Here is a 27,999-nt window from a genome sequence, read left to right as displayed (position 1 = left end):
TCATGCTCTGCTGGGGGTGAGAAGTGTTGCTTTCAATCAAGGAATAGGGATAATTAATAGAGGGCCCCAGAAGCAGTAAGAACTTAATCTTCCCTCCTTCCCTCCTTCTCTCCCTCCCTCTCTTCCTTTCTTTCCTCCTTCCTTTCTCTCTTTCTTTCTTGGGAAAATAAATTAACTTGGCCAGTTTTTAAATTAAATTAAAAATTTTAAATTGAATTGTTTACCGAAAATCTGTAGTATTCAAGCTCCCTAGCCTGGTGTTGAGAGCTCTAAACCTTCTCCCTGGCCACCTCATCCTTGTCATTCACTGTTGAAGCGAGCTGGGTTGTTTCTGTTCCCGTCTCACTTTTCCACCTCCTTGCCTGTATTCGTGCTGCTCCTCCGCCTACGATTTCCATCTCAAGTGTTCCCTCTTCCAGAGCCCTCCCTGGCTTTCCTTGCAGTGCCCACAGCCTGGATCTGCCTGTGTCCCACAGCACCTGCCGCCATCCCCCACGGGAGGTGACCACGTGCCCCGGCCTCACTGCCTCCACCATCAGTGAGCTCCCCGAGGCCAGAAACCATGTCGGACTGAGTCCCTGCCGGCACAGACGTGGGCCACAGTTCTGAGGAGTTTCTCAAATAAATGAAGAGGGAGCAAGAAACCCTAGTTCACTCTGATCCCATATTGCGGTCACTTAAGGGGAAGGTGGAGGACAAGCAGAAAAAATGAGGAGGACACAGAATGGAGAGAAATACGAAAATAAAGAGAGACGTGGAAGTAGAGCAAGGAGGAGGAAAGCAGATGAAGGGAAAGTGTCCAACAGATTTTTATTTTATTTTATTTTATTTTATTTTATTTTATTTTATTTTTGAGGTGGAGTCTCGCTCTGTCACCCAAGCTGGAGTGCAGGGTGTGATCCCGGCTCACTGCAGCCTCCACCTCCCAGGTTCAAGTGATTCTCCCACCTCAGCCTTCTGAGTAGCCGGGATTACAGGTGCGTGCTGCCACGCCTGGTTAATTTTTGTATTTTTAATAGAGACGGGGTTTCGCCATGTTGGCCAGACTGTTCTCAAACTCCTGACCTCAAGTGATCTGCCTGCCTCAACCTTCCAAAGTGCTAGGATTACGGGCGTGAGCCTTCACGCCTGGCCCCAGCAGATCTTACTGAATCTTTACTGAGGCCCCTCTCCAAGCTTTGGGGAGACAGCAGTGAAAACAGTGACAAAATCCTTGCCCACCTGGGGCTTTCATTCTAGTTGAGGAAATCGGTCAATCTACAAGTGAACAAACAGTAGACAAGATGATTTCAGATAATTTTAGGAACTATGTTAGGGCATTAAATAGGGTGGCGTGTCAGGGAGTGAATGGGGGTGGGAGATATTTTGGGGAGGGTGACCTGATTGATGGGAAGGAGGAGCCATGCTGAGAACCAAGGAAATCGTGTTCCCAGCAAAGAAAACAGCAAGTGCAAAGGCCCAGAGGTAGGAAGGAAAGTGCATTTGGTTTCAGGGAACTGGAAGGAGGTTTGTGGGGCTGTACTTGGAGAGCAAAGGGCAGAGAAAAGGGAACTCAGGCCAGATTGGGAGGCAGCAGCTGGACTGAGTGGCTTCTGTTGTGATAAGGAGTGTTAAGAAAATGACCCCAAACTTGTACATAATACAAAGATGTGATTATGTGACCCTTTACCCTAATACTTAGAGCATTTTCCTGCCTAAGGGTCATCTGACTGGGGGAATAGAACTTTGCTCAATTAATTAAGACCTAAACATTTTGCAAGCCTCTAAAACAGATAAGATATGCTGGTTTTCAATGATTTTCTTTTCTGTCCCCAAAGGTTGTGGTTTTGTCACCCTGTGGGACATTTGTGTGTAATTTGGCAATCTTATCTTGTTCCTTTTTTCAGTCGCTGTAAAAATCCCTGTTCCTTAAATGCTCTTTTGAATCCACTTTGTCATCCTGCAGATCCCCTTATTAATGAGTTAAATAAAACTTTGACATGTGTTCACTATCGATTTTCATGAGAATTACATTTTTAACCTTTCGAGAGATATATTCTGATAGGAATTTGGGTTTTAAGTGCATGGAAAGCAGGAAGAGTGAGAAGAATTCATTTATATTTGACAAAGGACCCTCAGACTCTTAGATGGTGGGGGGGTTCAACTTGCCCATGGGGAGGTAAGACGCCCAGTAGAAACCAAAGCCTCTGTTCAGGGGAGAGATGACCACAGGGTTTGACTGAGGGAGGCGAGGATGGAAAGGTGCTGAGTGAGCCAGAACTGAATCCTGATACTCATCATGGGCACCTGGCCCCTTTCCATTCCCATGGTGGGTCGCCGTGAACTGTTTTCTTGGTGAACTTTTCTCTCTAATACAGGAGCTCCTTGGCAGGGGCTGGATCCAATTTTTATGTTTCCTCAATGTCCAGCCCTGGACTGAACACAGAGTAGTGCTTGGCAAGTGTTTGCTGAATGAATCTTCTCTTTAGATTTATCCTCATTATCATCTTTTTTTTTTTTTTTTGACTGTGGTAAAAATATACGTAACCTAAAATTTACCATTGTAGCCATTTTTATGTGTACAGTTCGGTGACATTAAGCACATTTACATTGTTGAGCTACCATCACCACCATCCACCTCCAACACACTTCCGTCATCCCCACTGAAACTCTGAGCCTGTCAAACAAAGAAGACCCCTTCCCTGCTCCTCCCAGCCCTTGGCAACCACCATTCTACATTCTTTCTCTATGAAATTAACTACTCTAGATAACCTCATATGAGTGGGATCATATCATAGCTGTCTTTTTGTATGGTTTATTCTACTTAGCATAATGTCCTCAAGGCTCATCTATGTTGTAGCATGTGTCCGAATTTCCTTCCTTTTCCAGGCTGGAAATATTCCATTGCATGGATACACCACTGTTCCATTATCCATTCACCTGTTGATGGGCATTTGTGTTGTTTCCATCTTTTGGCTATTGTGAATGACACTGCTATGAACATGGGTGTACAACTGTCTGTTCAAGTCCCTGCCTTTGGTTCTTTTGGGTAGACGTCTAGATGTGGAATTGCTAGGTCATATGGCAATTCTATGTTTAACTTCTCAAGGAACCACTATACTGTTTCCACAGCAGCTGCACCATCTTACATTCTCACTAATAGGGCACAACAGTTCCAGTTTCTCCACACCCTTGCCAACACTTGTTGTTTTCTGTGTGCGTGTGTGTGTGTGTGTGTGTTTTTATTGATAGCTATTTTAATGAGTGTGGGATCATCCTTAAAATACAAATGGCTGTGAAAAAGGGAGATCCCAGGGCGAGGCATTATGGGGGCTTTTCATGAGTGTACTCTGAAGGGAGACAGCTGGGGTGCTGGAGGGAGGTCCTAGATTTGGAGGGCACTTAACAGGAGCAGAAACAGGATAGTGGGTGCCAAGACCACACTCTTTGAGCTCACAGCATGGACTCAGGGCTGACTTAAGGAGACTCCCCACCATGGGAGAACTGAAACCCAAAAGGTTTCCACAAGGAAAGATTTGTTTGTTGGGCTCATGTCCCTGGGGAAAAGCTGTTTCTAATTTAGACCTTTCTTTCTATGTGTTGCTTCCCAGTGCGACAATGCGAAAGGGTTGAAAGCCTTCTATGATGCAATAAAATACGGGCCGAACCACTTGATGGTGTTTGGAGGTGTCTGTCCATCCGTCACATCCATCATTGCAGAGTCCCTCCAAGGCTGGAATCTGGTGCAGGTAAGGTCCGAGCTACCTTCTGTTGTGGGGAGGTGTCTTTGGTTGGCCCTCAGTCTTTTGCAGGAATGATTCCTTGTACAATGTGGTTTCTATGTTGCCTAGGTCAGGTCTCCTGGACTTTCTCCTGGGTGATAGCATAGCTTTTCACTGCTGGCCTGACCTGGCATGGCCCCCATGGTGGGTCTTTAAAGGGCAGCTCTGATGCTACCACCATGTATTTGAAGGCTTCAGGGATCACCACTGATTCCCTAGCCCAGCTTTCTGGGTCATCGATGCTAGTCCAACTTGCCTGTCCACTGTTATCTCCTGCTCCTTCCACTTCCTCCAAAGCACAGCCTTGCCAGACACTCTGCCTTTCCACACATGTGTCCTGGACCTTTGGGTCTCAGAGCCCTGCTCTTGATGTTCCCTTAACCAGATGACTGCTCATCAATTCTCTGCCAAGCCTCCCTTTCCCACTGAAATTCTCTTTTGTCCTCTAAGACTGCCTTTGTCCTCAGTTAAGTCTTTCCTGGGCTCCTTGCCGGTTATTCACTCTTTGCCCTGGCAGATTTTGTACATCATTGAATGCTCCACCAACACACATATAGTCTATTATAGGTAAGACTTGCCAGTGTTAGCTGTTGTTGGGGATGGGAAAGAAGAGTATGGAACTATATGACCACCAGGGGTGAGTGGTGGCTCATACACATGTTTACTTTTTTGCTGCATCCATCCATCCATCCATCCATCCATCCATCCATCCATCCATCCATCCATCCATCCATGCATCCATGCATCCACCCATCCACCCATCCACCCATTCACCTATCCATCCATCCATCCATTCAGCCATCCATCCATTCACGTATCCATCCATCCATTTAGCCTTCCATCCATCCATCCACCCATTTGTATTTCCATCGACGATCGATCGACGAACGACGAAACGATCGACGACGAAGTATCGATCGGTTTACTGACGATTCATCTATCGACGCCGACGACGAAACGACGACGACGACATCGACATTCATTCTCCATTTATCGTATCTTGTCTTTTCGTCGTATCTATCTATTCCATTCATCTTATCTATCTATCTATCTATTCATCGCAATTTCCCACGCATTTTATTCTATCTATTTGTCTATCTGTTCGTCTATATTCATCTATCTTATCTTATCTATCTATCTTATCTATCTATCTATCTACTTTCTATCTATCTATCTACTCTACTCTATTTCTATTCTATCTATCTTATTTGTCTATCTATCCATACATACATACATCCGACAAATATTATAGGCAACTTACTCTGTGCCTGGATTTTGGTAGGCACACTGGGATACAGTGCTGAACAGGATAGATGTGGTTCACATTATTCTGGAGCTTACATTCTAGGAGGAAGACAGGCAAGAAGCAAGTAAATAATTAAATAATAATAATAAGGTTGTGTATGGAGGGTCTGCCATGTGCTAGACACTGTTCTTAGTATTTTTCTGTATGAATTCATTTAATTTTTTATAACTGCTCTATGCTGTAGGTACCTTATCATCCCCATTTTATAGATAATGGAACCGAGGCACAGAAAAGCTATATAACTTGCACAAGGACTCACAGCTAACAATTAGTAGGGCTAGGATTTTAACTCGGGCAGTCTGGCCCTTAAGATAAGACTGTAGTAAGGAAACTTGGCTATGATAGAAGGAAACACGGTGATGAGATATATAGTGACTGCCTTTGGGTAGTCAGAAAAGGTCTCTTGGAGGAGGTGACATTCAAGCTGAGACCCGAAGGGTGAGAAGGAGACCATTGGGTGAAGCACATTCCATGTCAATGAATGGAATAGCAAACGCAGGAAGGCAGCTTGTGATAGGAAAGAACCTGGCATATTCATGGAACAGAAAACAGGGAAGTGGTGCTGGAGTGTGATGGGTGGGGAGTCAGGGTGAAGACAGTGAGAGTGGCAGGGTGAGCAGGAGCCTAACCACATAGAGGATCTGTTTCATTCCACTTGCATTGACTGGGGACCTCCTCTGAGTCTGGTGCTGCATGCATGGGGTGCTGGGGTGGAGCCCAAGCTTGCAGCCACAAGGAGTGGTGGGCACAAGCGATAGCAGGTGTGATGAAAGAGAGGTGGGGCCCAGGCGAGGGCCCCTCACTCAGCCTCGGGTCAAGGAAGCCCCAGGGCAGGTGCAGTGGAGCTGGCTGCTGAAGGAGGAGAGGGCGTTGGACAGCTGGAGACATGGGGGAGAGCGCCACTGCAGAGGAAACTGGGCGTGCAAAAGCAGGAGGTGGGAAAGTATGTGGGCTTGGGGAGTGCTGAGTCATTCCTTGTGGCCGGAGCAGGCCACGCTGATTGTGGGTGGATGCAACACGAAGAGGAGGCCAGAAAAGCAGCCGTGTGCTCTGGTGCAAACCTAACCACAAACCTAACCACACACCTGAAAGCCACCATGGCTCAGTGTGCCATGGGAGCCTGGCCTCAGCCCTCAAAGTGCCTAGGACAGCTGTGGAGACCTTGGACCAGTCACTTAGCTTCTTTGGGCTTGAGCTTGCTCTCCTGAATATTGAGGATCACATTCTCTACTAGTTAGAGCTATGTGCTGCCTCCCTGAACCTCAGTTTCCTCATCTGCATAATCAAGGTGGTAATAGGACTGTTTTCATGGGGTTGTCGTGTGGATTGAAAGATTGAAAAGGGATTAGAGTTGTGCCTGGCACACAGTAAGTGCTAACTAAGTGTTCTTTGTGGTTAGTCCTGCCCTGTCTCCTCCCACTCCCCAAGTTGAATCCCCTGATTACTTGTCATTCCTGGTCTTGCATTCCCACATTTTCTTACACTGTTCCTACCACCCAAAACATCCCATTCTTCCTATATCCAGTGTATCAAGTGCTACCCTTTCTTTGAGACCCAGCTTAAATCCTGCCTCCTTCAGGAAGCCTTTCCTGCTGCTACTAGGGGGCTGCTAAAGTTGGGCCCTAGAAAGCCTTTCTATCACTTCCCCTTGTTTAATTCTAGCAGAGCGTGTGCACAGCCCAGTGTCCCATTCCACCCTGCCTGTCCCTCTCTTAGGGTTTTGCAGATGTGGGGGTGTGTTTATAAATGTTTGTCTCTCCAGCTGGGCTGTGAGCTCCTTAAGGACAGAACCTGGACTTCTCTTTTTCCCCATGCCTGTCATTTCACAGTCTTCATCAGAAGTCTGCTCAATGATCAGAGGGATGGAGGGAGATGGGAAGGGATGGAAGGATCTGCAGATGGACAGTTTGTCCAGGCATGAGAGGCTGAGGTCCCAGGGAAATCCCCTGCCCAGAGAGGAATCCAACTGATTCCACTGATTCTCAGTGTCACTTGGAACCATCTGTCCTTCAGAATTCCCTGAGGAGCTGCAGGAACAAGCACAACGTTGGAAACTCCCAGCTTGCAGACCAGAGCTACCTGACCTCGCCATGAGCAGGACAGCCCTCCAACCTAGAGGAGTTGATAAGACAGGGAACTGGGTTACAAGATGGGGATTGTGTTAGTTATTTATCACTGGGTAACAAATCCCCCCAAATTTAGTGGCTTAAAACAACAATATCATATATTATTTCATTATTTCTCTGGTTCAGGAATTCAGACACACTGAATGGCTTGTGTTTGCTCCATGGTGTTTGGGGCCCAACTGGAGGACTTGAAGGCTGGGGGCTGGCATCATCTGAAGGCCTGACTGGGGCTGGAGGATCTGCTTCCAGTGTGGCTCCTCTCCATGTGGAGGTCTCCATAGGGCTGCTGGTGTGTACTCATGACAAGGCAGCTGGCATTCCCCAAAGTGAGTCATGAAAAGACCAAGTCTTTTAGGACTTAGCTCTGGAAATTGCATGCTATAACTTCTGCTGTAATCTGTGGATCACACAAATTAGCTCTTATTTAGAGAGGAGTAGTACCAAGGTGCAGGGGGAGGTGAAGCTCACTGGGGGCTAGCTTGGAGACTGGATACTATAGTGACTAATGTCTGGAGGAAGACAGGAACTCCAGTTGCCCAGCAAGGGGGACTTGATGCTGAGGCCCTGCCCTGTTTTGCAGAACTCCTGCTCATCCTTCAAAGCCCTGGATACCACTTCCTCTGTGATGCCTTCCCTGATCTCCTTCACCCCCTTTCCTTCGGTGCTGCCCATCTCCAGCTCAAAAAGTAAATTAATTATTTCTTCCTCCAGTACACCCTGCATTCTCAATAGCAGGTGATATCTCCTCCAAGGGAGTAAACATTGGTTCTTGTGCGGAGGCAAAAAAAAAATCTTACTTTTTTAATGTATAAAGCATAGATAGAGATCTAGTACACAAACAGATCTATGTATGCCTGTGGTATTACAATTTCACCAGGCGGCAAGAGTAGGAAAAAGTAGCCAGAAAGTCTTCTTAGGAGACTAACAGTGAAATGAAGGTTGAGAAACACTGTTCCACATCCTTCTATATTGTGTGCAGTATTCTCTTATTAAATTTCATGTCAATGAATTCTACAGTTAAAATAGGTAAAGATGGTAAATTTTATATGTATCTTTTACCTCAATTCACAAAAATAAAATTTTAAGAATGGGCTGGGCATAGTGGCTCATGCCTGTAATCCAAATGCTTTGGGAGGCCAAGGCGGGAGGATGGCTTTAAGCCAGGGGTTTGAGGCCAGGCTGGGGAACATAGTGAGACCTCATCTCTACAAAACATTATAAAATTAGCCGGGTGTGGTGGCACACTCCTGTAGTCCCAGGTACTTGAGAGGCTGAAGCTGGAGGATCGCTCAAGCCTAGGAGTTCAAGGCTGTAGTGAGCTATGATCATGCCACTGCACTCCTGCCTGGGTAAAAAAAGTGGTACACTGTCTCTATGAAAAAAAAAAAATTAAGTGTTGTGAAAAATAATTTGTTCTATGTACCAGTCTTCTGTATCAGATTGTGAGCTTCTTGGGGGCAGCCCTTCCCCACCCCTTCTTCATCTCCTGGTTCCCAGTGTCTGGCGCAGGGCCTGGGCTCACAGTAGGTCCTCACTGAGTACTGAACTGTGCTAAGTGCAGAGGATAGGCGGACAGAGGGGCCTGAAATGCTCCATGGCAGAGCCTCTCACAGTGTGGCTCTGACTGTGGGGTGGGGAGGGCAGTGGACCATGCAGAATCTCAGCCTCCACCTCCACAGAATCGCTCTGCATTTTTCCAGGCTCCTTGTGGGGGAAGATGCCCAAACCCAGACAATACTGCCCTAGCATTCACTACTAGACACTGGGGCTGGATCAATGGCTGCAACTGGACGTGGATGTGGGATGCTGGGGGGCTTGGAACTGGAGGGTACTCAACAGTTTGGACTTATCTGAGGACCTGGGAGGCAGAACGGTGGATGAGCCCAGAAGACTGGATTTCTCCCAGCCTTGTGCAGCCAGACAAGGAAGATATAAGAACAAAGATCAGGATCTTGATCTGGGAGTAGACTGGGAGCCTGGATTCTTGCCTCCTTCTCATTCTCAGGGAACATAGCCCCATTTATTATGAGCCAGACTCTGTGGACCTCCCAAGCCACCCCAACCCAGGGAGGCTGAGCTTGTTTCCAGAGACGGTGAAGGGGTGGATGGGTGGGTCTACAGGTGCCCAAGGGATTTGATGAATCTCTTAACTTATTCAAGACTGGGCTTCACAACAGAGCTTCACAAATGGGAAACTGTGTGTAATCTGTGTAATTGAAAAGGAGCTCTGGCTGCCCTTTTTGGAGGAGCAGTGCTTGCCGGACAGAGACAGCCAGGAATGCATAATCAGTTGTTTCTGTTTCCTTGTGTCACAAAAATAGGGATTCACACACCAGAGGGGTGAAAATTCACTCTGGTGCTGAAATCGGTTAAATTTAACTTTTGCCTTTTGCTGGGCCTCTTGATTCATAGCTGCTGCATAGAGAGGCTAATATTGTTTTAGTCGTGATTTGAGTCACTTAGCCACTGGGAACCTCAGTTTCTCCCTCTATATGCAAGGACCTTCACAGAGTCCAGGGTCTGACATGCAGGTGAGAGTGGCTCTATCCCTCTCCAAACTGTCAGAGCCTGCTCAGGGTGCAGGGCTCTGATCTGGGCCTCATGCTGGGAGGAACCCACTAGGGCATAACCCAGGAAAGCATCAGGGAAGGATCAAGGTCTAGACATTGGGGAGCTGAGGGTGTTCAGCCTGGAGAGCACACGGGGCACTGGGAAGGAGGGAGGAGTCCAGACCTCCAGCGTTGCATGACTGTCTGTAATAGATTTTGTTGGTTCTTTGGTGCAAGTGGAGAGAAGCAGGAGCCATGGCTGAAGTTAGCGGGGAGCAGGGTTTCCACCTCCTGCAAGCAAGCCCTGCCTCTGGAGGCTTCCAGCATGGAGCAAGCTGCCTGGCTGTGAAGTTATGAGTTCCCTGTGGCCCAAGGTTCCCTGAGCAGTCCGGTTTCAGCCACGCCTGCTGTTGGGGAAATTTAATACACAGAGTAGGCATAGACCAGGTCAGTGGCTCTCCACCTATATGGGAAGAGTCACTTATGGGGGTTCTTGGTAACAGTGCAAATTCAATATCAGTGGCTCAGGTGACTGTGATGCTCTTGGCCCCTGGAGACTTGCCAGGCCAGGAGCTCTCTAAGGCCTGTTCATCCCCCAGACACCGGGGCTGTTTAACAAATGCTGCTGGTCCAAAAAACTCCAATTGATGCTGCCCGTGTGGGAAAGAGGACATAGAGGAGGTCACCGGGGTGAGGGTGGAGGGATGCTGCCAGGGCAAGTATCCCAGTGCCGCTAGGATGAAGCTCACAGTACATGGTGGGGTACAGTCCATGGAGTGCACCATCACCTTGCCGTTTTCCCGGCCCACCTCATGCCCCTTCATGCTGCCGGCCTCGGTACAGGCTGCTGGCAGAACTGTGCTCATTCTTCCTGGCGCAGCTTGGGTGCCCCTCCTTTGCAAAGCCTCCCATGGCCTCCCCTGTGCTTCCTGACCTGACCTGCACATCCCTCCCAGGGTGTTTGCTATGTCTGCCCACCCCGGCCTGCAACTGCCTGAGGTTAGCGTTGTGTCTCATTCACTCTGCCCCTGGGCCTGGTACAGGCCTGGCAGTGATGCAGAACAGTGCTCAGGGCGTATTTGCTGATGGAGAGCCAGGTGCCTGTCTTTTAGGCCTTGAGTTGGTCCCCTAAGAACCAAGGGCACGTCATCAGAGCTTGCCAGACCTAAAGTCACCCGAGGACTCTCCAGCTGCAGCCTCTTGTTAAACGGACGCAAAGGGAGCCCTAACACAGCCTTGGGCTCAGCCTCAGCCTGCATCTCCCATCTCAGGAACCCCCACCCCGCCGTTTTCTAACTAAGTTTCCTTTGCAGTTTTTTTCAGACCCACCCAGAATCCTGTCCTCAGAGATCTAAGGGTGGCTTGTGTTGGCACTTTTGGGGGCGGTCCTGCAGATCTTGCACCAGCCTGATCTGTCCTGAAAGCATGGGGCCTGGGAGAAACCAGGAGAATTTGGAGCTGGGTGGGGAAGATGGAGACAGAGCTTGGGAAAGGTCCAAGAGATGCCAGCAAGAGGGAGTTTGACATCCTCAGAGACCAGGACCACGCTCCTTCCTGCTTGGGAGTGAGATGATCGCAGCTTCAGCTTGCAGAGAGAAATCATCTCGCTGATGAAAATAAAGTCAGATTCCTAAAGGGATAAAGGGCTGCTCGTAGGAAAACGCAAACACTATTTCCTCAAGAAGTGTATCCCGCAGAGCCTGTCCTTTAAAAGGCAGCCGTGGCAGATTATTAAATTGTAGATGCATTTCTCCTGGCTCTGTCCCCAGCCTCCACTCGACAGCCCACCCTGCTTTGTGGCCCGCCTTGGCACTCCCCCCAAGGACCTTCCTGGGAAGCAACACTTCGGCTTGTGTCATGGGGCTGTCTCCTTGGAGAAGCTCATGTGAGGGAGTGGAGGCAAGGAGGACTTTCACACGGGAGGATGTTGACACTGTGTGTGTAGAGGTATTGGCAATGGACTCCCAATACGTTTAGGACTTGATTTCTGAAAACTCAAAAGCATGCCTGGTTTTGACATTTAAAAAACAAATCAGTGAGAACCTCCAAATCAGGCCTTTTGCTATTTACTGAATTCTGGCATCATTCTAAATGGTCAGTCGATGCCATTTTGCTTCAGAAATTAACAGAAATTTTGTGATCTGACATGATTTTCTCAAATGATTATTTTATTAAACTGTAGGTTGTCTGAGAAATCAAAAGATTGCTTGTTGCTTAGCTGTGGCTTGTGGAATTTGGGGTAGATTCATGGAATGGCAGAGGTGGCAGAGGCTTAGCACGCATTGGGTCCAGTCTCCCTGTTGTACAGACTGAAAAACAGAGACCAGATGGGGTAGGGCCGTGCCAAAGTCTCACAGGAACAGCGACGCGGGGCTCCGTGGCTTACCCTCCAGCACTTTGATTTTCTCTCCCTTAGCCTCCCTTTTCTGTTATGTAAAATGGGAGTAGCAAACCCGCCTTCTGTGTTTTGTGCAGATGTTTTTTCTTCAAGGGAAAGCACTTTTATAAACTGTAATCCAGTAGCTGCTGTTATGATGCCCAGGACTCCTTTGCTAGGAGCAGATCTCTGATTACGGCCATTGGAGTTTCATGCTTTGCATGGACAACAGGATTTTTCACTCTGACACTGCAGACTCTGAAAATAAGGAGTCAGGGATGGAATGGGGGCTCTTCAGCAAGATGCTCAAAGTACACGCAACGTCTGCCTCTTAGCCCCCAACAGTTAAAACCCACCCAGGCCAGAATCCTGCCATAACCCGGCCATGTGACTGCCACACCCTTGCCACAGTACATGCAAGTGAACCTGCAGCCTTGATTGGAAACCAGTTAGAAGCAGCAGTACAATAAGGCACAGCTGGAAACTGTTGCTGCTGCTCTCTAAGAAAGAGAATAGAGGCCAGTAATCCAGCACGGGTTGGTGCCATTTCTTTGCACTGGTCTCCAGGGGGGCCATTTAGCACATTAATAATCTATGAGATGCTTCCACCTTCTGGATTCATTAAAAACAAGAAGAAAGGGAAGAGGAGAAATGATACTAAGGGCATGCACTATTGGCCAAGCAGAGAGGGCAGGAGAGAGACACCAAGGACCTGGGGACTTTGGAGGGTCCTTCCTGGCTGTCGTCAGATGCCCAGTGCAGTCAAGCCCAGTGTTGAAAGTGGGCAGCATGTCACACATGAGGCGAGGAAAAGCTTGGTAGCTTTTTGTTTGGATCCAATTGGTAGAAGGAAGAAGGAACCCTCAGAAGGGTTTTCAGGACAGAGGAGTCTGGAAGTTGGCTTGAAGTGGGACCCATGGTGGCCATGGCAACAGCACTCCTAGGACACAGGGCTGTGGGGCAGCTGAAGGCCACTGCAAAGGCCAGAGGGGATGGAGAGGGGAGCATGTGGCAGGCACCATGATGGACAAAGTGCTGACTGGTGCCTGCCCCTCCCACCTCATTTGCCCCAAATCTCCCAGCTCCAACACCCAGAGTCCCTTGAAGCTGCTCAGCTGCTCTGTGCTCTTTGAAGGCCCAGCCTTCCCCTGAGTGGGTCCCACGCCTGCAGGCCCGCCCTCTCCTTTTCACCTTGAAAACCACTTCCAGCGTGTGAGAGTTGGCAAGTGAGTTGCTGGCTCTTCTGAGCCTCTGGGCATGTTACGCCATGTGTCCAGCATCCCTTGTTACAGGATTGTCTCTATACCACAGTGTCATCATTGTCTCCATTTCTGCTTCCTCCATTTGACTGTGGTACCCTAAAGACAGTGGACATGTCGGATTAGTCTCTCCGTGCCTGGTCCCACTTACAGGGACCCAATAATGTGTATGAGGGATGGAGGAGGAGGTTCACTCCACAGCTTTGAGTTGGCCTGGGGTATCACTGCCCTTTGTGATCCAAACCCCCACTCCTTTGGTGGAAGGGGTGGAGATGTGGTCCCCACATCCAACCTGGCTTGCGTGGATCCTGGCAGCACCTACCAATCTTCAGGGAAAGAGAGGTTCTGTTCTTACTCATTCATCCATCCATTCATTCATTCATTCACTGACTCATACTGTATTTATTCATTCATTCTGTCACTCAACAAGTGCAGCACCTGCTGTATACTCTCCCAGGCTCTCCTGGAGCAGTGCAAATCCACCACCCAACACCACCATCCAAGAGAGGGAGACATGGCAAAGAGGCAGTTTGATGCAGGAGCCTGAACAGAGGACTGGAATTCCGAAGCTCCGGGTCATTTTCCCTCCGATGCCTCTCACTGACAGAGGGAACTTAGGCAAATTAGCAGCCCCCTCAGAGCCTCACTGAACTCACAGTATCATGGCGATAATCCTGTCCACCCTTCTGGGGCTACTGAGAGCATTAGGTGGGACAGGGATGCTGGACCATGTGGGAGCACTTTGCAGACCATCAGGCCCACTAAGATCTCAGGTGGTGATGTTACTGCCGCTGTGATGCCAACCGGGCCCTGAAAATGTATAGGTCTCCATGTGTCTTCAGATCCAAAGTTGTGTGGATGAAATTAACTATCACTGACCATGAAGGTGATTCAGAACAGTAAAATTAAAACAGAAAACCTACAGGAGAGGCGAAAGAAGCCCCAGGCAGCTGTGAAAGGGCACACACACTCTTCTGGTTTTCAGAGAAGCAGAGGTAGGTTAAAGAAGGGCCGGATGCTATTGAGGGCAGGGCGGTTCCCAATCTATTCCTGCAAGGACCCACCCCATGTCTTTCCTGTCGGCCTGGTGAAAGATTCAATTTAAGGTTCTGACCCCTATTTTTAATTCAAGATCATGGTCTCTAAAGTAATATCAGTTCCCAACATGTAACTCCAATGGCCTCATTGTTTATGCGTCTTTCACCGCCAGCCACTTCAACCCTTTTCTGGGAACATGCGGGGTGTAAATAATTCATTCTAAATAAATAAATCACTCGCACTACTTACGGTACAGCTGGTGCTGCTAGTGATCGGCACAACGGCAGATTACGTAGAGTTGAGTCTGGAATTACAGATTGCGTCTAGAAAGAACTGGAGAGGGAATTTGAAAATGAGCTCCCTCCGGGGACAAACATGTAAAATGGGATTAACACCAACCTAATAAGGTTGGGATGAGAGATAGAAATAATAAATGTGTCACACAGTGCCGGGCACCCAGCAGGCATGCAATATTCTTCTTCTTGCTGCTGCTGCTGCTGCTGCTTCTGCTTCTTCCTCCTCCTCCTCCTCCTCCTCCTCCTCTTCCTCTTCTTCTTCTTCCTCCTCCTCCTCTTCCTCTTCCTCCTCCTCCTCCTCTTCGTCCTCCTCCTCTTTTTTTTTTTGACAGAGTCTTGCAACCTTGATCTCCCATGCTCAAGTGGTCCTCCCACCTCAGCCTCCCTCAGTAGCTGGGACTACAGACACATACCACCGCACCCAGCTAATTAACAATTTTTTTTTTTTTTTTTTTTTTTGAGACGGAGTCTTGCTCTATCACCCAGGCTGGAGTGCAGTGGTGCAATCTCGGCTCACTGCAAGCTCCACCTCCCAGGTTCAAACGATTCTCCTGTCTCAGCCTCCCGAGTAGCTGGGACTACAGGCGCCCACCACCACGCCCAGCTGATTTTTTGTAATTTTAGTAGAGACGGGATTTCACCATGTTAGCCAGGATGATCTCAATCGCCTGACCTCATGATCCACCCACCTTGGCCTCCCAAAGTGCTGGGATTACAGGTGTGGGCCACAGTGCCCAGCCATCAATATTATTCTTAAAACATCATTCATGTAATTCATGAGTGAAGGTTACTATTTTGTTGAGGAAAATTGACTAAAAATGGGCTTTTTTTAATGGTGGTGGTTCTCAAACTTCATGAGTAAGTATCAAGATCCCCTGGAAACTTGGTAAAATACAAAAACCCACTAGGCATAGGGTGACCAATCATGCCTGTTTTGGGATTGATGGTGCCCAAATTGAGGCATTTGGGATTGAGGAAGTAGGACTGTGAGTATTCAAACCAGGAAAGTCCCAGACCAGCCGGGACAAGTTGCTCACCTTTGCCAGCTCTCGTCCTGCTTCTAGGCGCCTCGTCCTCTGTGCTGTGTGTTAGCACCCCAGGTGATTCTGAGGCGCAGCCATGGGTAGGAACCGCTGCCTTAGAGTGTGAGACTGGGAAGATGCCTGCTGAGCCGCTGGGCAGGTGCTCTGCGGACAGACGCACCAGTGCATGTGGTGGCATGGCACTGACTGCCTGTCGCATGTTGTGTTTGGTAAGGTGTGTGGTGCTCACCTGTGCAGATGGGCAAATGGAGGGCCAGAGAGCCAACATACCAGTAATATCAGGGCCACGTCTCAGGCTTGAGCAGATAGGCTGGTGTTTGCATCCAGGCTCTGGTGCTTATTAGCTGGTGCCTGGGGCAGTTTGCTTAGCCTCTTCCAGCCTTGGTTCTTGTTCTTGGTCTGAGGCTTGGCAGTGGCATCATACTGACCCTGGGGGCTGGTGCATTACCTTCCTTCTTCCTCCTGTGGCCATCCATTCAAGGACATAGTCACCCAGGTGACTATCTCTGCAGGTAGAGGCAGAGCCCTGGGATCTGAGGTCATCTCCATGGGATAAGCTATGTGGTCTTGGGGTATCTCTTGCTCCCTGTGGGCCCCTGTGTAAGAGGAGTGGGTTGGGCCAGTTGATGAGCCTTAATAATGTCGTGTCATTATGCCCTGTGGCTCAGAGCCATCAGTGCCTTAAGCCTGGCATCGTCCCTCTTGGGCCTCTGCATGTGATTTCCCCGGGCTCATAAGGCCTGGTGTCCCCTCCATGTCTAGAAGCTGTGAGAAGGAACCAGGCAAGCGCTCAGGGGCGGAGACCACTTACACGTGTAACTCCACACAGAGTAGAGGAGCAGCCTTGCAGCTGTGCCAGGCCTTCAGCTTTAATGTCTCTTGATTTCCACCAGAGCTTTCCAGGTGGAGGACACCCCTTCTGCAGGAAGTGAGGCCCAGAGAGCTGATGCGGCCTGTGTAAAGTCATACCTCAGGTAGGGCAGAGAGCTGTGGTGCCAACCTTTCTGGTGGCCTTCCCCGTCTGGTCCTTTCCCCTCATGCTAAGGCACAGCGCCTGCTCCCCACAGCTCAAGAGTTGTTGCCCATGTTGTTCTCACTGCACGACACCCTTTCTGCTCCCCCTCCTCCCCGGTTTAGTTCTCTGTATTTCCTGATATTTAGTTCAAGTGTTACCTCCTCCTCCAGGAAGGCATCCTAGTCTTCCCCAACCCTGGTCCCAGCTGGAGGAGGTACCCAGCATTTTCCTCACTTCCTTTGTTTTGCCCATTCCTCAATATATTACAATCCCTGATGAGGTTTCAGTGTCACCTGCTAAACAACTCCTTCAGGCCCAGACAGTCCTTGCCCACCTGAGCCTTAGCAGTACCCCAAGGGCCTTGCCTCAAGTAGGTGCTCAGGAATTGTGACTGGACACACCTGTAGGGCCTATTACAAAACCAATTTGTAACATGTGTATGGCCTTTGCCATGGGCCAGGCATGGTTCTAAACACCGTGCATAAATTAACTCATTTACTTCACATGCCAACCCTAAGAGGTTGTTCTTCTCATTTCACAGATGAGAAAACTGAGGCACAAAGAGGTTGAGTGCCTTGCCAAAGGATTGCCCTTCTTAAGTGGCTCCAGAATCCCTGCTTGCAACCGCAAGACTACACTGCCTGTCACACAGTATCATGTAACCCTCACTGCACTACTCCGGGCTGAAGAGCAGACATTGTCCCAGTTAGGCCTGTTCTCAGATTGCGGAAAATAAGATTCAAAGAAAATAGAGTCTGGGCTGGGCGCGGTGGCTCAAGCCTGTAATCCCAGCACTTTGGGAGGCCGAGACGGGTGGATCACGAGGTCAGGAGATCGAGACCATCCTGGCTAACACAGTGAAACCCCATCTCTACTAAAAAAATACAAAAAACTAGCTGGGACTAGCAGGCGCCCGCCACCTCGTCCCAGCTACTCGGGAGGCTGAGGCAGGAGAATGGCGTGAACCCGGGAGGCGGAGCTTGCAGTGAGCTGAGATCCTGCCACTGCACTCCAGCCCGGGCGACAGACAAGACTCAGTCTCAAAAAAAAAAAAAAAGAAAAAGAAAATAGAGTCTGGCCCTGCTTCCTGCTGCAAGCAGACCACAAGGTGAGGTCTCCTGAAGGCCTCTAAGAGTGGCCTCTCTGGGGGCCATAGAGGCTCCAGACCCCGGGTCTCTGCCTCCCTCTCCAGCTGTGTTGGCAAGGAACTTCCTGCCTGTCCATGGAGGACCTAGGCAGTACGTGTCCCCTGACATAGGCTGTGTTCTCCCTGTAAATCATTCATGACCCCCACACACCCACACATGCACACACACATGCATGCACACCACTTTTAAACTTATTACTCATTCAGTAACTTGTTGTGTATAAAAAATAAATGATTCCTTCGAAGTCAGAAAATAGATGGACTGGTTGTTGGTGAAAATCAATAACTATGCTAAGTATTTCAAGAATAGTACTTATAGTCCTGCTCTGGATGGTTTTATAAAGAATAAGCTGATTTTTTTCTAAATAGAGCATAGTCTACATTAGTTGTGAATTATACAGAAGCCTTTTGCTTTGAATCTGTTTCCTAAGATGATTACCTTATTTATTATTTCCATGATGAAGAGATTGAGCTTTATACAGTGGGAAGGGTTCAACTTGAGAAAAACAATCCTGGGTTAGATAACGATCTAGACATGATTCATAAATGCTGATTTAAGCATAATTTTCTCGATTTTCCCCATGTTCCCATAAAAGCTTACATAGTGCTGTCTTAGCCTCTTCTAATATGGCATGTTGGCTTTGCAAGTATCAGGGAATGACTTCCTTCCCATCCTGGGTGCCTTCTGAGACTCTGGGCCCATTCCTACAGGAATGGGCACGGGGACTTTTGGCACAGCAAAGCTGTTTGGGCCCAATCCTCTGGCCCACGCTAACAAGAAGGCTTCAGCACCACTTCTTTGGGAAGCCTTTCCAGGGCATGCCTCCGGTGGACGTGTCCGTAACCCCTGCTGCTCACAGCATGCTCACTTCCTCCTTCAGTGCAGTCTTGCCTGATAGTTACTGTTCTCTCTGTGAGGTCAGGGCAGCAGCATCTTTGTTTGCGGTGGGAACCTTAGAGCCCAGCTCATGGCCCAGAATCCAGGAGAACCTCTGTGAATCCTTGGTTTCCATTTTCGTTTTCAGTGCTCTCTCAGTCTTTCTCTTTAATGTAAGCAGCATCATGAATTCATAGATTTTCAAAAATACATTGAATGTACTATATTTCAGTAAGTTGGAGATATTATTTTTAATGCAGACAGTGTTTTGGTGCCCTTTTTTTTTTTTTTTTGAGGACAGGGTCTTGCTCTGTTACCCAAGCTGGGGTGCAGTGGCATGATCTCAGCTCACTGCAACCTCCATTTCCTGGGTTCAAGCGATCCTCCCCCTCAAGCCCCCCAAGTAGCTGGGATTACAGGCACACACCACCATACCCTGCTAATTTTTGTATTTTTTGTAGAGATGGAGTTTCATCATGTTGCCGAGGCTGGTCTGAAACTCCTGACCTCAAGTGATCCTCTCATCTAGGCCTCCCAAAGTGCTGGGATTGCAGGTGTGAGCCACCGTGCCCACATTTGCTGCTCTGTTTATGTTTCTACCTTTCCCCCAAAATTCTCTTCCAATTTTGTTACTTTGAAAGTTACTTTAACCTGCAACAAGAAGTTAAAAGAAAGTACAATGAACATCACTTACCCTTTATCTAGATTGACAGTTGTTTACATTTTGCCGTATTTGTTTTTGCTTCTCCTCTCTTCCCCCCACCCTCACACACACACACACACTCGCACACTCACTGATTTTTTTGTTGAAGCATTTGATAATAGTTTGCAGACACAATGACACTTCACCCCTAATACATTAGCATGCATCTCCTAAGACAATTATATCCTCTTACATAACCCTAATATAACCACATCTGAAATATTTAACAGTGATACAATATTACCAAGTGTATGATCCATACTGAGATTTTTCCAGTTGTCCCAAAATTGTCCTTATTGGAATTTATTTGGACACAAGCAAAGAACATGCATTGTCTTTGTTGCCATATATTTTTGGCTTTCAGGACAGTGATCTTTTTTTTGGAAAACCCAAGCCAATTGTTTTATAAAATGTCCCACAGTTGTCATTTGTTTCCTCATGATTAGATTCATGAGTTTTGGCAAGAATACTACCTTTTTTTATGCTGTGTTCTTCCCAGTGCATCGAGTCAGGGGGCCCAGGATGTCAGTTTGAAGTATTATTGATGATGCTAACTTTGATCACTTGGTTAAGGTGATATCTTCCAAATTTATTGTAAATATACATTGTCCCCCTCTGTAATTATGAAGTAATCTATGGGGTGAAACTCTGAGACCATATGACATCCTATTTCCTCACAAGCTTTTACTCAATGGTTTTAACATCAATTTATGATTCTTGCCTGCCTCAGTATCATATTGGTGTTGCAAAATGGTCATTTTCTTTTCTTTCTTTTTTTGAGAGACAGAGTCTCATTCCATCACCCAGGCTAGAGTGCAGTGGCGTGATCACAGCTCACTGTAACCTCAGACTCCTAGGCTCAAGGGATCCTCCTGCCTCAGCTTCCCCAGTAGCTGGGATTATAGGCACATACCACCATGCCAGGCTAATTCAAAAAAATTTTTTTGGAGCGACGGAGTCTCGCCATGTTGCTCAGGCTGGACTCAAACTCCTAGGCTCAATTGAGCCTCCTGCCTTGGCTTCCTGAAGTGCTGGGATTACAGGTGTGAGCCACTGCACCCAACCTCATTTTCTAATTCGATTCTTCCTCTATATTTAAGCCAGCATTCTCCTCTCCAGAACAGCATTCCCTTTTTTGACTCTTTCTTCTCCTCCTCCTGCTTCTTTCTGTTTCTCTTCCCCTACTAATTTGAGCACTTACTATTTTACCTGCCTTAGTCTTGGAATCAGCCATTCCTCCAAGGAGCCTTGATTCTTCCTGGTAGGAAATTGTATTAAGAAACCAACATTTGGATGCTGAGTATACTTGTTGCTACTACGGTTCATTGCTTCATCGTTTTTTTTTTTTTTTTTTCAGTGGATTGAGCTTGAAAATATCATTTTTAATATCTTTAAAGTGTTTAAACTGTAATCTGACTATGAGGAGATAATCAGACAAATATGGGTCATTCTATAATTTACCTGGCCTAAATTCTTAAAAAGTCCCTATTGTGGAAAACAACAAGAACAACCACATAAAGCCAACCTAGGCCTGTTGTAAATGAAAAAAATAAAAAATACCAACCAAAAGCAAGCCATGAAATTTGATTGGATCCTGAATTTTTAAAACAAAAGGGCATTTTTGAGAAATTGAAGAAATTTGAATATGGACTATGCATTAGATGATACTGAATTACTCATTTTCATAACTGTGATAATGATATAACAATATAGGATAATTTCATTCTTTACAAGATACACTCTGAACTAGTTATGAGGTGTCATGATATTTGTAAGCTAATTTCAAATGCTTCAAAAACATCATTAAGAGTATGTGTGTGCATATATGTATATGTGTGTCTATGCATATATATATGTACACATTATTAGTATATATCTATGTGTGTATATATACACATTATTAGTATATACATAATACTAAATATAATATATACTATATATATTTAAAAAGAGAGAGAGGAAAGCAGATGTGGAAAATGGTGAATCTAAGTGAAAGTATTCCTCATGCTATTCTTTCAACTTCTTTGTTTTAAATATTTTTATTTAAATATTTTTGGGTTTATAGGAACACTATACAGTGTTCCTTGTACTATTCTTTCAACTTGTTTAGTTTAAATATTTTTCAAAATAAAAAGCTGGGAATGTACCTGTGTGTATGTGTATGTGTATGTGTATGTGTGTGTGTGTATGTGTGTGTGTTTGTGTGTGTATCTGTGTGTGTGTATGTGTGTGTATGTTTGTGTGTGTATGTGTGTGTATGTGTGTGTCTGTGTGTGTGTGTGTGTGTGCATGTGAGTGCTAGATGGAAGGATGGTGGAGGGGAAGAATATATCCTCCTTCGTTGAACAGTGAAAATGTATCCAAAAGTCTCTTTACACGTTTTTCTCCATGTGATTCTGTTAGAAACTTAATATATTACTAGATTCCTTTGTCCTGGTTTGTTTTCACTGTTCAGGGGTTGATCTTTTTTCTCCTTGTTGATTAATTTTATTTAAAAAAATATACACAACTTTTATATGGTTCCATAGTCAAATGTATAGCAGAGAATTCTTGGCTCCGATCTAAGTTCTTTCCATTCTGTTGCATGCCATCCTTATATAATGTGGCCATTGTTATTAGTTTTTAATTTATCCTTCCAGTTTTTCTTATTGAAAATATGAGTGTGTGAGGCCGGGCGCGGTGGCTCAAGCCTGTAATCGCAGCACTTTGGGAGGCCGAGACAGGCGGATCACAAGGTCAGGAGATCGAGACCATCCTGGCTAACCCGGTGAAACCCCGTCTCTACTGAAAAATACAAAACACTAGCCGGGCGATGTGGCGGACGCCTGTAGTCCCAGCTACTCGGGAGGCTGAGGCGGGAGAATGGCGTGAACCCGGGAGGCGGAGCTTGCAGTGAGCTGAGATCCGGCCACTGCACTCCAGCCTGGGCGACAGAGCGAGACTCCATCTCAAAAAAAAAAAAAGAAAATATGAGTGTGTGTGTGTTTGTTCCTCATTTCTTCTTTTTATGCAAAGGGAGCATACAGTCTACACTGTTCTGCACCTTGCTTTTTTTACTGGATTTTCCCAGATTTCACTGTATTATCACTGTAGAAAGACATTCCTTATTTTTTTTACAGAGGCACAGCCCTGCTTTGTGTGGATGTACCATAGTTTGTACAGCCAGTCCCCTACTGATGGACATTTGGATTACTTCCAATCTTTTGGAATAACCTTGGCCACATGTCACATTTGTGCCAGTGTAAACTGGGTGTGAATTCCTAGAAGTGGAATTTCTGGGTCAAAGGATAAATGCATCTATAATTTTTCTAGAAAGTAAATCTTTGTTGAGAAAACTAATGAATGAATTTGATTAAAAAGAGTGAAAGTAAAAGGCTAATATCTAAATGGAGACATAAAACAATTAGAATAAATAAATCTCTTTGTGAAAGAGGCTGATTTAAAACCTTTCTGGTGGCATTATCTCTAGTCCAGCAATTTTCATTTTCTTGCCTAAAGACAGAATAATTTCTCTTTGGTTTATAAATTAAACATATGACTCACGCCTGTAATCCCAGCACTTTGGGAGGCCAAGGTGGATGAATCACTTGAGGCCAAGAGTTTGAGACCAGCCTGGCCAACATGGCAAAACCCCATCTCTACTAAAAATACAAAAATTAGCCAGGAGTGGTGGTGCATGCCTGTAGTCCAAGTTACTGGGGAGGCTGAGGTGGAAGGATTGCTTAAGCCCAGGAGTTGGAGGCTGCAGTGAGCAGAGATCATACCACTGCACTTCAGCCTGGGCAACAGAGCGAGACCCTGTCTCAATAAATACAATACAGTACAATACAATACAATACAATACAATACATTATTTAATTAAACATATAATTACAAAATCATGAAATTTTAGAGCTGAAATAAAAACTACCTAGAACAGTCTCCTTAAGGAAACCGAGGCCCAGAAAGGGGAAGGAAGGAACATAAAGACTAAGAAAAGAAACCAAATTCAGTGCAATTCCATGTAATTTAATAAACAGTAAGTGAAAGAGCTTCTTTGTAATAAAGCATGATGCTTGTTTTCAGTTTCTACCAAGAGTCAAACATAGAACTGTAGAACTGAGAGCCCTGGAGATACTCGATCAGCAGCGTGTGGTTCAGATCCCTGAGTGCTTTGCTGTCACAGTGACAACTCCTTCAACAGAACCCGGTGTCCATGGACTTTGTTTCACATCTTTTGTGTTATTCTAGGGCATTCCCGTGTAGTCATGATGAGACATTGGATCAGGTGGAGGGTTTGAGTGGCTGTGGACGTCCTGGCTGATGATGTGAGTGGTCACGTTTGCTCAGGATAGTCTGAAGTTACGTGATTGTGGCATTGGAAGGATTCTGTTTGAATTCTGAGCAGGCAATGTGGAGAAGCAAATGGGCTTAGCCCTGCCAACCATGAACTTGGGGGCCAGACCGGGCAAGTCCCTTCTTTCTGGTCCTCCGTGTGTAAAATGAGGAGTTGGACAAGCCCAGAATGGCACATAAATAAATGGTGCCCATGGTATTATTTTATCCTTCTATGCTAATTGCAGACATAACTAATAGATCACTAAACGCTCATTCTTTACTCCCTTAGCCCACTTCTCAGTAGCGCCTGTCAGCCCCCTGGTGATACAGCATAGCTTCAGCCTTTTACCACAGCTGGTCTGAATGGTTACTTAGGGTTAGCAGGTGGAATACAGGATGCTCAGTTAAATTTGAATTTCAGACACACAAAAAGGATTTTTGCTTTGTTTTTTAGTGCAAGAATGTCCCAAATGTTGCTAAATCTGGCAACCCTATTGCTTAGGCCATTTCAATTATTTCTCTTTTTTTCTGTGTAACTTAAGATAACTACCATCTCTTCTTAACACATCTGGTAGTGCTCATTCCCCAGTGCATTCTATGATTGGTTAAATTCATATTATGACCTAATTTAATTGAAGGTGGTAGAGATTTGGGTAGGAGACTTTTATTTCTGAGGACCATATATTCTGGTAAAAAAAACTCTTTGATGAACCTGTAATCCTATGTATCCATGACTTTATCATTTTCATATCACTTTCTTGACTCTGCCAATGCCTGTACAACTTGTATTATTAACTTAATTAGTATGTTCCTTTAAATTGACTCATAATTTTATCTAAATGCCATGAATGAAAAATCAGTATCATTTACTAAGAAAGTAGTATAAAAGCAAATTAAGGGAAAGCATACCTCTTAAGGTATAAATTGTCATCTGGGGCTCACCTGAAATCACTGGTTATGCTCCCTGGGGTAAAAAGCACACTGCTGACTAATTCAACTCCCTGCTGATTTGGGAATCCCCTCTGTGACTCTGGCAGATGAGCCCTGAGGATCTTCTTGAATACCTCCAGTGCTGGGGAACTCAGTACTTTGCAAGGTTTTGATTCACTCTTGAATACCTTTTTGTGAACTGTTTCTTCTTCATATTGACCATATCAGCCTCCCTGAAACAGTTATACATGGACCCTGGTTTTCCCTCTGAGACCCACACAGTAAGTTTGCTCCCTCTGCATTCGTTCATGCATTCATTTATTCAACACATACTTGAGTGCTTATTCTGTGACAGCTTAAGCACAATGACAGTACATGTGATAAGGTCTGATGGGGGTGCAGTGGGGTAGATACCCCCTGCCTAGACCGGAGGTAGGAAGGTGTTCAGAAAGACTTTTGCAGAGCGGAATGAGGGAGAGCCTGCTTTGGGAAAGAGAAGGCTGGAGTAAGGGGTGAGAGGGGACGCTGGAGCAGTGGAAGAGGTGGAGAGAGAGCAGGCCAGGTGGGCCTCATAATCCTCATCTCCTCATCTTCTATTATAGCACTAGGTCTCATTTCCTATAAAACATGTTCATATTCCAAGTTCTCCATGTGTTTATTTATTTTTGAAGTAGGGTCTCGCTGTGTTGCCCAGGCTAAAGTACAGTGGCACTATCACGGTTCACTGCAGCCTTGACCTCCCAGGCTTAAGCAATTCTTCTGCCTCAGCCTCCCAAGTAGCTGGGACCACAGGCATGGCCACCGTGCTTGGCTAATTTTATTTTATTTTTTTCCATAGAGGCGGGATTTTGCCAAGTTGCCCAGACTGGTCTCCACTTCCTGGGCTCAAGCGGTCCGCCCACCTCAGCCTCCCAAAGTGCTGGGATTCAGGCATGAGCCACCACACCCAGCTCAGTTTATTTTTAACAGAACCCTGGAGAGTTAGGGCAGGATGTATTCTCCTCATTTTACAGGTAAGGAAACTGAGGCCTAGCAGGTTGGTGGTGGGCTTGCAGCTGACCAGAGGAGCTGGGTCTGTGTGTTCCACAGGCACATGACAGCGCTCAGTTCCAGGTGCTTTTGCTCATGCGCAGCCCCAGCTCTGCCCCAGCCCCACTGGTCCTGGATGACCCCCTGCCCTGTGGAATAAAACTTCTCATTCTGGGAAAGCATCTTTGAATCTTTGATCTTGACTCAGCTAAGTTTCCTCTGGACTGACCATGAAGCACATTTCAGAGGTGTGGAGTCTCGTGTTCCACTTTCTTGCTTATGGAAGGCATTGGCTCACAGGGTAAACTGAACCTAGGATGACCCCTTCTTCTGGAGCCCCAGTGTCCCTGGGATTGGGGCTGTGAGGTGCCCAGTGACTGCCATCCCATGTCCTCTGAGTGTCAGTGGGCAGGTGGCTCTCAGGCCTCCTTGGAAAGCTTGGCCTATCTGACTGAATGATTCCTTGGTAGGAGTCTGCTGCTCAGAGCTTTGCCCGGGCTCTGTCTACTCAAGGGGACAGAGGGCCAAACCCTGTTTTCCTCAGCCAGAGAAACCAGTACTTTCCTTCCTCCTCTGCTCTGTTTGTGTGAGAACTGGGTGAGTTCCTGTCTAGAGAAGACAAGTGTGAAGGCATTTTGTGACCCTCCTGTCTCCCTTTCCCCTCCACTTCTCCCACGGCTACAGAGCAAACTCAGAGACAGCCCTCAATGAGCTCATAGAGAAGTCAGTGAAGTGGGCCTGGCTGCCCGTCACTTCTCAGTGCCTCACCACAAGGGGAAGAAACAGTGCTGGAAGAACTGAGGGAGAGCAGGGAAGGCTCCCTGGAGGAGGTGTCTGTGAGTGGGACTGGACAAGTGAGTAGGAAGTATGTTCCCAGAAGTAAGAAACGCTGCATCCTGGCTGGGTGCGGTGGCTCACGCCTGTAATCCCAGCACTTTGGGAGGCTGAGGCGGGCGGATCACAAAGTCAGGAGATCGAGACCATCCTGGCTAACACAGTGAAACCCCATCTCTACTAAAAATACAAAAAATTAGCTGGGCATGGTGGTGACGCCTGTAGTCCCAGCTACTCGGGAGGCTGAGGCAGGAGAATGGCGTGAATCTGGGAGGCGGCGGAGCTTGCAGTGAGCCGAGATCGTGCCACTGCACTCCAGCCTGGGCAACAGAGTGAAACTCCGTCTCAAAAAAAATAAAAAAAAGAAAGAAAGAAAGAAAGAAAAGAAAAGAAAAAAAAGAAAGAAATGCTGCATCCTCTCCTACTCAAAGACTCGAGCTGGGGCCCCAGCACCCCCTCCCACAATAGATGTGATTTCAACTTGCAGACTGATCAGAGGTGCCATATTGACATGAGGAGACATGATTTCTGCAGTGAGGTAATTAAAAGGCAGTTGGCTTCACAGCTGTGATCACACGAGAATGCTTCTTACCCCTAAAGACGTCAGCTGAAAGCCAAGTGCAAAGGAGCCGAGGAAACCAGAGGCTTCTAGTGTAATTTGTTAATTTCCTGCGTTTGTCACCTGCACAGCTGTGAGTGGAAAATGGAACATTTTACCAGAAGTTTAAGAGAAAATTAAAGACATACATTCTAATTGTACACAATTAGACAAGCAATACAATCGTTATTATTTGTTTAATTAACAAACCATTTTAAAATAATAGATTAAAATTTGGAGATCCTGCTTTAGAATGATGTCCCTACGTGGTGGCAGCCGCATGGGTTTGAGCAAATCCTTTCCTTCACTGAGGCTTCTCATCTGTAAAATGGGTACGCTCCTCCCCTGCCTTCCCCAGGGAGGTGGAATAATGCAGGAAAGGGCTTTGTAAATTAAAAGGCCTTGTGTGATTGCAAGAAATACCATCTAATTCTCCTAACTTAGTTCTTGTAACTTTTAAGTCTAGAAATTGTGATCTACTGTTAGCCCTCATTAATTGGGTGCTTGTGCTATTCCAACCCTCACGACAGCCCTGAAATGGGAATATGCTTGTCTGACCCCGGTCCATTTACAGAGGGGGAGACTGAAGTTCCCAAAGGTGGAGGAGTCTTCTGAGGTTGCATAGGGAGGGGCGGAGATGGCATTCAGACACAGCCTGTCCAAACTGAAACCCAGCATTCTTACCCTTATGAACCACACTGCTTTCTCAGCATTGACTTGGGTTTGCCATTTCTCTAACTTACTCCCATTTTTGACTTAAAATAAAAGGATTTGCAGAACTAATAGTTGTTTTC

The 27,999-nt window shown here is 46.6% G+C and overlaps 1 protein-coding gene across 2 annotated transcripts in view; it reads left to right on the top strand.

Moving 5' to 3' along the window:
* Positions 1-27,999, top strand: part of GABBR2 (gamma-aminobutyric acid type B receptor subunit 2) — a 416,448-nt gene that overhangs the window by 125,934 nt on the left and 262,515 nt on the right. For both annotated transcript variants that reach the window (XM_021927328.2, XM_031654347.1), the window contains exon 2: positions 3,591-3,728. In XM_021927328.2, the coding sequence (XP_021783020.2) occupies positions 3,591-3,728 (138 nt within the window). The remainder of the gene's footprint in view (positions 1-3,590; positions 3,729-27,999) is intronic.

The sequence above is a fragment of the Papio anubis genome, chromosome 13 (genome assembly GCF_008728515.1).
Source record: "Papio anubis isolate 15944 chromosome 13, Panubis1.0, whole genome shotgun sequence".
Lineage (NCBI taxonomy): Eukaryota > Metazoa > Chordata > Mammalia > Primates > Cercopithecidae > Papio > Papio anubis.
Note: the sequence above shows the minus strand (reverse complement) of the source record. Positions and strands in the feature narration are given on the sequence as shown.